Raw genomic sequence first — 10,165 nt, 5'->3', positions numbered from 1 at the left:
ACACGTCGATCATGACTACTGCTAGGGATGCACACAACTTCTCTGGTGATTTTGCTTCCTTCAGCAATGACAACCTCAGAAAATAGTGTTTGTTCAGCAGGTCTCAGTCTGTATTTCAGTCCATGTTGACAATGCTGGAATTGACTTCTTTAGGAAGCTAATGTGTTTCCCCTGCATGCCTTTATTGGCTTAGGCTGTTATAGCTTACTCACAATAAAGCCTCCTTCAGGAATCAATCAAAAACTGGCCAGAGTTTGGGTTTTCTTTCTTTCAGAGGATGCTGATTTAATGAAGCGATTTTGTAGAAATATATTCATATTGTCAAAATTATCTACATCAAAAAAGACTAATGATTTTTTATGTTATGTTTTGTTTTGCATATGATTTTGAAAAGAAAATTAAAAGGCTATTCAAAGTATGTAAACAAGGCTTTTTCAGTATTTCCAAAGTGAACATCTTTCCCTCTACATTCCAGTTTCTCAAATGTTTCAAAAAATGAATGTTTTTAGAAGTGTAAGTATCAGGATTTCCTAAAAATCAGGTGGTCTCCATTCTAACAAGTTCTGAATTTCCCTGAAATCAGCTCAGAAGCGGCAGCAGTTGCAGATGTGTCACTTCCATCACTCTCATTCTCTGCCATCAGTGTCAGCTCCTGACAATCCTACAAACCTAATCTGCTCTCCCTTGTTATTCGCATGGAACAGAAGTGCACACAAAGCATGAAATAGAATACATCAAGATAGAGGATTCATTTCCAGCCTTTTACAATTCCCTAAATGCTCTCTTTCTGAGGTATTTGAAAAGATTGTCACCCTTCACCTCATCCCATGCTGATTAAAATGGATGAGTGACTAAAATGGATGGGTGATGGGCTGGAATTACACTTTGTCCTACTACTTTGCCTCAATTTTTGCCATGGCAGGAATTTCTTGGTGCAAGAAGCATTTGAGACTGGAGCAAAAGGAGACAGTTTTATCATCTATTCTGATCTCCTATGGCAAAAAAGTATACCCAATACCTTTGAGCCAAGGAAATTTATTCCTTGGGATGAGAAGCATAGAAGCTAACATCTCAGGTGGCACAGGACTGAGGACGTGTTGTGCCCGGTGGCTTGATCCCAGAAAGCTATTAATATGTATAGAATAGCAGGAGGTGATTAAAACGATATTCCTGTACGTTGTAGTTTGGAGTAGAAGCGTCTGAGTTTGCAGCCACAGAGAGTGGAAATGGTTACAAGCCACATAAATGGATTGAGACATTCTGAAATAAGCAGCCACCATTTCAAGCAGGGGAACCAGCCCAGTGTGTAGCCCCATGTGCCAGTCAAGGTGAGCCAGGAGATGAGGGAAGGCAGCCGGCAAAGGAGAAGGAGAGGGAAATCTACTCTTCCCAGGACAAGTCAATTGATGCCAAGGAGAGTACTGTCTTTAATTTCAAGGACTTGGTTGCATATAACGTTTGATCATTAATAAATTAAATCATTGCTAAATTAAAAATTAAACCAGGAATAACTCTGTTCAAAAATATGTAGAAGTTCTGCTCTCTTCTATTTATTTTCACACAAGCCCCCTACATTGCAAAATCCAAACCTGCCTATCACTGAGACCTCTTAAAAGAGTGCTTTTAATTTTCTAAACTTCTAAGACTTTCCCTGCAGAGCAAAATACAGCTTTGACTTCCTAGTGTCCACCTGAAATGATTCTCTGCCCTTTGAGACATCATTAGTATGTCATAAGCACGGCACTACAAAGCCTCCAGAGTAAGAAATGAGATGCCAAGTACATTTGATTAGAAAGTCTCAGCATCTCCTGGGGAGAAAACACACCACAGTAATTTGGAATAAAGAAAGGCCACATCACGTCCCATGGGTCCACACTTGCAGACAATTTCTATTCTTAGCTCTTCCCTGGAAGGGCAAAGGAGAGACGACTCGCTCTTTGCCTTCACAGAAGCATTCAGTGAAGCTGAGAAAAGGAAAGGCGGCCACGTGTGGCACAAACCATGCAACTATGACCTCCAGACCTGTCCCACCAGCCTGCCCAGCACCAGGCAGTGAGAGAGGCAGAAGTGGGGCCAAAACGAGAGGGACCTGAGGTCTGAGCTGGCGTCCCCTTCCCAGCTGTCCTCGGTGGTGGGGAGCACAGCACCCTGGCGGTGCCAGGGGTGGGGGGGGAAAGCCTCGTACCAGTCAAGCTCCTCCTATCAAGCTATAACTGGTTATTTTCTTCTTCAGAAAAAGTATGGATTTGGCGCTAGTAACGGCCACCCAAATAACTGGCTGTCTCATTACAGAAATATGCACATATCTGCTCCGGTATGTGTATTTGATTCCTACATCTTAATGTTATTACAAATTAATACTGAAGTTTTTTACTCCAAGCATTATACTCTCCTAGCCTGTGTACTTTGTGAAGAATGACTGTGTCCCATCAAATGAAAATTAATACTATTTTGACAGGATAAAGATATTATGACTCAACATTTGCAAACATTACCTGATGCATAACTTTTGTATGGCTTAACATGTAATTAACAGTACTTTAAACCTTATGTTCTTCTTTAATTTAATGCTTATGTCTGAAAATAGCCCCTTTCAAATTCAGTAATGCAGTAATGCAGTAATGCAGTAATTCAAATGCAGTAATGTCTTTAAAAGCAAACTTTAAACTTAATTTGCTGCACGTACAATTATCCAAATAAGTTGCATAGTTTAAATAAGTTCATTTGTGCTTTGTAGCAGAACTCACAGTAATTACTCATCTCTTAAAAATACAATTTGTGGATGTGAAGTTGACAATACATTTAAGCATCTTTGTGACGTCTAGACATCAACGATATGAGTTTTTGTCACTCTTCCACTGACTTCTGCTGTTCATAATACCTCACCCTTACATTGATATTAGATCAGAGCATGGACATTTAATGGACACATCTGAAATAATTATAAACACAATTTTTAAAACTCCATTGTCGGGAGGGGAGAAATAAGAACTTGGGTTGGTTTGAGGTATCCAGCCCTCAGGAACATACTATGGTTGTTTGCATTAAGCTTTGTTGGTTTTACCACGTGTTACATTTAGATTAAAAATAGAAGGCACAGGTGTTTTACAAGGCGCCGTAATTAAGTCAACCAACAAAACTAAACATTACATTACCAAGCCAGGGGTCTATATCTCAGCAGTGACTTCCTCCAACGCATTTTCATTTGAGGAATTTATTGCTTCTGAAAAAGGGCCGGGGTATGTCTGTGCTACGCAGTTCATTCCTTGTGCCACACTGATGTCTCCTCGGGAACTGAAGGTAGGGCAGGATCTAGTCCGTGCATAGTTTTGTTGGGGTCCAGCTTGGCCAACCATCTCACTCACAGTGTTCACCGGCGAAGCCCTCCATCTCCGTCTCTGCAGTTGCTCTTCTTTACACTTAATGGAATACCAGGCCAGGAAAATAAAAAAGAATCCCACAAACTTGAGAGCAGCTGCCAACCCAAAGTAGACAAAACGAAACGAGGTGACGTCATATTCCCAACAAGATCCTTGTACGCCGCAATCCTGTTGCCAAAGCATGCACGTGGTGTCAATAACAGCCCCAAAATAAATTGGAGTGGGAATGTAAGCTGAAATAAAAATAGCAACAGAAATAATACATGTTAGCATATAGTGGAAGATTTCTAAAGAAACTATATGTCTTAGACAAACAGGTGGAGTTCGCAAAGTTTTGAGATTTCTACACTGCTGTTCTCACACGTAATGTAAAACGTGGTCAGCCGATCTTCCCACCAACACTACTTATCCCACAGATGAAACAGACCACAAATGGGAAAGAATTCAAGCAAAGAAGACAATCCAGCAGCACCTTACAACAGGTACTGCTTCAATCTGCCATCCCCAGACAGCTCTTCTTGAGCTACAAGTCCCCCAAAATAAAATTCAACGTTGCTCTCAGGAAACAAAATACGGGAGAGGAACAAAATATTACATTATCTCCAGAGCGTTACTTGCTGAACATCCATTGCCCAGGAGCTGGGAAAGAGTGGAGGTTGCTGCTTTAGATTAAGGAGAAAAAGCCCCAAAGACGTCAAAATGTTTCTCTTACTGAAGATGGATGGAAAAGGTGAGACCACTAAAGTTCTAAATTTTCTTTTGAATAGCTCTTCCTCAGAAACAGGCAGGAAAGTTAAGAAACTTAAGAAGTTAAGAAACTTAACTTCTAAGGCTGCTAAAAATGCAGCCAGTCCATTGAATGCTCCTGCTTTCTCCAGACATACGACACCTTTAAGACAAGTCAGAAACGTTCTTCTTCAAAGAAAACTTCCGGATGCAGCTATATGGGCTTCTCCTCTTTTTCTCTTAGAACAGTCCTTGCTTCCTCTAGTCATATGTTTCGTAGTAGCTGAACACCTGGAGTGTTCTTTGTAGGCAGGATAGAAGTTCAAGAGCTTGAAAGAAACTACTTTGTGGAATAAAGACTTTTAACATGTACCCTTTTTGCTTTGAAACATTTGAACTTAGACATTAAGTAACAATTGCTTTTTATTTTAAAAATGCAAAAAGCTATTGTTACTGCTGAAAGCAATAAAAATCTGTTTCTAAAAAAGAAAAAATCCTTATAAAATAATATTTAGTAACTATTCATTTTTAAATAAAATCTGAAACTGTAAAAATATCTCTGGGGCAAAAATGTTGTTCTAGAAAGTCAGTAACAAAAAAAAAAAGAAAATTAAATACATTCTCAGCTACAATGTTTTCAGAAGCTATTAATTTTAGGTTCCTAATACAATTAGTCAGGCAATTAGTTGCAGATTTATGGAATTTTAGTACTTTTATGGTACATTTAAGTCGAACACGGCAAGCCGTTATGGAAATGCTGAGTACCTGTAAGACTTACCAAGAGTTCGTAATAAAACAAACTGCATTCCTAGTGCAAAGGGCCGCTCCCCATCTTCCACAGACCTAGCAGGTGAAAAGAAAACTCCTCTGAAGAAACAGTCATAACAGATAATCGTGGTGGTATGTTCTGGTTCTACCTCCTGGGTTTTTTCTGAGCTATAAAAAGTCTTTGTCTAAATTTCTTCCACTTAGCTTCTAATATTGTTAACTCTTATTGCTAGGAAAAATACAGCCAGCCCCTCCTGTCCCTGTTTAAACAAAATCTGAATCACACCTTTTAACCTTTCTTTACCTGTGTAAGGCCTGAAGAATTTGATCCAAACCCATTAAGGAAATTTAGAGAATCTATCCAAAATGTTTATGGCTTCTCATGATAGTTTTCTATTATTTCACATAATGACTTGCTTTATTTTCTTAATCTTTTTCCGATAAATTAGAATTAATGGAGAATTAAGTTGCTGAAAGCTGGACTCAGCTTCTGAATTTAACAGATCTCTGCGTAGCATAAGCACTTTAAAGCTACTTTAGGAAAAATATCAGTAGAAACATCCAAACAGTCTCTTTAAACATTGTTCCTTTTCAACACAAGTAATACAAGATTTCTTCCATTAGTTTCAAAGGAAAAATGTCAAGCTTTCAAAAGACTAAATACAAAGTAATGATATGCCACAATGCAACTACAATTTTAGTAAACCACAAGTTTTCTTCTGATTTAAAAAATATTTTTAAATCTTAACCTAAAGGTCTGAAATTAAGATAGGCAGCTTCTAATGACATTGAAATATAAGACAAAAACACACAAAAAGACTGCAGTCAAAGGGGTGCTGTAAAATCAAGGTTTTGAAGTCAAGCACTCACTCAGAAATTGAGAAATCGGAGAACCAACTTGGGCCACAAATCTCGGACCGATGTGCTGTGCACAACATGTGGTTTGGGACAGCGGGTGTCACTGTTCAAGTGTGTGGGCCATCTTTTTTTTTACTGAACATTACAAAATCCTGCTGGAGATGTCCCTTACGAACCTCCCTATTGTGATGCTCACGGCAGTGTCCATTGATTGTAATTTACCTTTGCACAATTGCAGTGCAATGACAATGGTTTTTTTATTACTATTACTATTATTGTACGCGGGGAAAACCCAGAGACAGAAGGAATAAGGTCAGAAGCCTCTGAATTACAACGGCGCCGTGCACACCGTAGTTGAGCTAAGGCTGCATGAGCAACTGGAAGTCTGACGTGGCTTCACAGTCCTAACAGTGATCCTTTTACCCATTTCGTAGATTTTTTGAAAAGAAGATTTTTTGGAAGACAAATTCCACCACATGACACGGCACAGTCCTCCATGTGTCAGCAGCAGAATCCTGCATAAACCTTAGCCACTTGAGCTGAGAAAATGACAGCAAGAGAGTGCTCGTCCTTGCTGGGGATGAGACACAGATGCTTGCCAGAGGGTTTCAGATCCATGCTCATGGCTGAGCCTAAGGAGAGCAAAGCCAAGTCCTGATCTGTCTCATGTTTTCTGAGGCTCCATGACCTATTACAAAGATCTGCCATTACTATTTTTATATGGCGCTTATTGTGAGCAGCAGCAGAACATCAGTACTCTCAGAATATCTGAGTGAAGATATAAAGGCAACACTACCAGGAGAAAATCCCACTTGGCTGGGAGGACCATTCTTGCAGAAACAAAAGGCCTAAGACTAGCTTAAAAAAGCTCAATTTGGAGAGAGATTTTACACAAAACGGGGTCAAAAGGCGTCTCTACGTTAGCAATTAACGCAGCTCAAAAGAAGCAGATTTATAAGGCTAAACAGCTTGTGCTGAAGACCTGACATCTACACCACAAGCATTTCAGGTTTGTTGGGATTTACTTGAGATCAGCTCTAACCTGGTCCCAGGGACTGAATGCCCATTTGCATCTGGATCATTTTGGGTGTGTTTCTGAAGAGCATCTCAAACACTGAAACAGGCTTCCTAGAGAGGTGGTCGATGCCCCATGCCTGTCAGTGTTTGCTCAATAACAGGCTTAAATTTTTGGTCAGCCCTGAAGTGGTCAGGCAGTTGGACTAGACGATCATTGTAGATCCCTTCCAACTTAACAATTCTGTTCTATTCTATTCTAATTTTTTCTATCTTCCAGCTCATCTCCATCCAAAAGAAACTTACTTCTTGACTCTAGAGAGCTCTTCAGCTTCAGATTCCAAACCAAATTGACATCCTTATACTATTCTCTTTGTCCTTTAGTTACCAGTAGAACCAATACCTATGAGTGTGCTTTGTAAATCCTAGTAAATAATTATCTCAGTTCCCTCTAATTCTTCCTCCTCCTAACAACAGCAACATATATTATACAAATTTATTTTAGCAGTAGACTATATACTGTTTTTTTCAGTTCACTGTTCTTTAAAAATCAGACTGAAATTCACTCACAGAAGCTGTATTTTAAATGGACAAAGATGTTACAGGGAGTGATAATGTTTATCAGACCAGATGGCAGAGATGGGAAAAGCCTGAACACTTTTTTCAAATGGACAAATAAATGACACTACCTTTCCCTACAAAGACTGTGTTGTTCTCTATCCTTAAATGACCACGGTGACAACAACACTACAAGCTCAAAATTCTTGTGAAGAAAAAAGGGAAGATTCAGGCATGTGGCAGGAATGAACAATTTTAAAAAAGAGAAAAGGATAATTTTAAATACTAATTTTTTTTTTATTTGCATTTGAAAATCCAAACCATTGCTCCAAGAAGGTTGAAAATTTCTTCAGGAGTAATCATTTTCTTGCGTGATGCTTTTACTTGTTCTTTCTTTATAGTGCCTGGAAATTGCTGGGAACTTCATGTTTCCTAACGTGGATTATCATGTTACATATTCTAAATACAAGCAAGTTCCACCCTATGCATGTCAGCCCTATTCTATTCACATTTTAAAGATACATAAGCTTGAAGGAGTTTGGCTGCATTGCTCCAGCCTCTTCTGACACAGGCACTGGTGATAGCGGGCACAGCAAAAATACTTCAAAAACCGTAACTGAGTTCTCACCTGAGTGTCACTATGATTGCTGACGGCTGGGCGCACGCTGTTATAAGGGTAACAATGAAGAGAAATATCAGGAATGGGATAAGCGTGTTGCAGGTTCGATCGCACTTCCCAGAAACAGCATAGCCATTCTCATTCAGGTAGGTTTTGACAATAACCAGCCGGAGCTGACTGCGCTGGCCCACCGTCGGCGGAGTGATCACCTGGCGACTCTGGACACAGGCACATTCTGTGTAATTTCTTACCTGGGGAGAGTGAAAAAGAACATTTCCACATGAAAAACCCATGTGAGAAAGACATTGCGCAGAGACATGGTACAACTGTCCCATGGCACTTCTCAATCTCTAGCATCATTACCCCCAGTACAAGCAAGGTGACCACTCCGAGTATTTTTAAAGCTGGCCAGGACTTCCCGTGATGAGACATGACTTATGACTTCCACTGTTTAGGCTGAGTTTAGAAAAAATTCTGGAATATTTTTGGAAAATTCTGCTGAAATAATTCAATCACTTCTGACAGGGAGGCTGGAGAAAAAGATTGTTTCTCTTGTATTACAAAAACTGTGAGGAAACACTGTTTAAGCAGCACTGAAAATGCCATATTCTGGAATTTGGCAGGCCATCAGCATCCATCTTCCGGAGGTGTCTTCTGCCATCTCTATGAAAGTCTCCCCAGGTTCGGCTAAAGAGCAACAAGTTGCACTTCACGCTTGGAGCCCAGGACCTTCCAGTTGGACGTGAATGTGGATGTAGATGAGATTCATACAGGAGCAAGACCAGAGAATAAGGAGAAAGCAGAGACTTAAACAGTGAGACTGAAGGACATGAGGGATTCCTGAATGGACAAAGAGGCTGAAATTACGATGAACAGACTGAATAACGCAGTGGCATATCATAGGCAAAGGGATAGTGATTTGAGCAAGGTGAGGAAGAGCTAGATCAGAAATAGCCTCCCGTCACATTAATCTACTACTGTTTTCAACTGCTCTAACAGTGAAGGGGTGTGTGGCGGATCAGAATGCTTCAGCGTCAGAAGGGAAACAGGTCAGGGCTCATGTGATGTTACAGGAAGGAGTTTTTGGTTTCGATGTTCACGTTCATAAAAACTAGGACCACACATGTACAGAAGCTACATTACAAGACCATCTTAAGGTTGCAAATTTAAGCACTTGGACATCAGGAAATACCCAAATTAGGGTTGTTTGTCAACTTTAATATATACCTCTGTATGTGTTCGCGTTATGACCTATTATAGCCTCCCTTTTTTTTTCCATAGGATTTAGCTGAACATCTTAATAATGTATCAATTTATCCAGTATTTTACCTCCCATTTGCAAAATGTGGCTCCAGGTATTTTTTTCCTCACACTAAACATATTCCACTACAAAGACAAAATTACTCATATTTCATATGGATTTTTCTATCACACTCATCATTATAGCTTAACTCTTTCAAAAAGGAGTAATTTGTCTTCAAAACAGTTATGAGATGAGGCACTGATGTTGTTATCTCTATTTTGTAGCTAAGTAACCGAAACAGATCAAAAGTTTCACAAATGTGGGTGGCAAACTTGAGACAGCCGGGATCCGTTTTTTCAGAACATTTTCCATTATATATACAACTTAATATATTCTAAATGGAACTTTTTGTGCCTTCAGATACAGATTTAGGCACTCAGTGCTTCTACAAATGGTACTTCTGGTTATTGCTCATGTCCATCATCCAGAATATGAAGAATACAAAATTAATGACCAACTGGGAGAGGTTTCGTTTAAGTGACTTGCCCAACATCACTTAGGAATGGAGGCAATGACAGAATCCAGTTTCCCAGCACTACACTGTCCTGTCTAATATCACATGAGTATTTGCTTTCTTCCTACAGTCCCTCACCTTAATCTCCTTACTGCTTCCAAACAGGCATCCTACAGAAAATAGTCCTCTTTACTACACAATCTCGGTTCATCACCGGATAAACCAAGTCTGTGCACTAAAAGACACAGATACGACACAACAGAAATGCTAGAGTATAGGAATATATATAAACTAGGTATGAACTGTACACAGGCATCCTTTTTTCCTACTTCCAATTTTTAAGTGGTTAATTTTGAAAAAACTGTATGTTATAAACTTAAATCCAAATGTTTTAAGTTAGCAACATTTTGGGTGTTATAGAGTGACACAAGCTTACACTTGTTGGTTTTAAAAATGCCCTATGTATTTTCCTAACAAGATCAGGA

General features: G+C 39.5%; 1 protein-coding gene across 1 annotated transcript in view; it reads right to left on the bottom strand.

Moving 5' to 3' along the window:
* Positions 1–3,167: 3,167 nt before the first annotated feature.
* Positions 3,168–10,165, bottom strand: part of SLCO5A1 (solute carrier organic anion transporter family member 5A1) — a 74,880-nt gene continuing 67,882 nt past the window's right edge. The window contains exons 7-9 of the mRNA XM_075140647.1: positions 7,933–8,174; positions 4,885–4,949; positions 3,168–3,613 (exon numbers count right to left, since the gene is read on the bottom strand). Coding sequence (XP_074996748.1) covers positions 3,168–3,613; positions 4,885–4,949; positions 7,933–8,174 — 753 coding nt within the window. The remainder of the gene's footprint in view (positions 3,614–4,884; positions 4,950–7,932; positions 8,175–10,165) is intronic.

The sequence above is a fragment of the Calonectris borealis genome, chromosome 2, assembly GCF_964195595.1.
Source record: "Calonectris borealis chromosome 2, bCalBor7.hap1.2, whole genome shotgun sequence".
Taxonomy (NCBI): domain Eukaryota; kingdom Metazoa; phylum Chordata; class Aves; order Procellariiformes; family Procellariidae; genus Calonectris; species Calonectris borealis.
The sequence above is the reverse complement of the archived record's forward strand: the minus strand, read 5'-3'. Positions and strand labels throughout refer to the sequence as shown.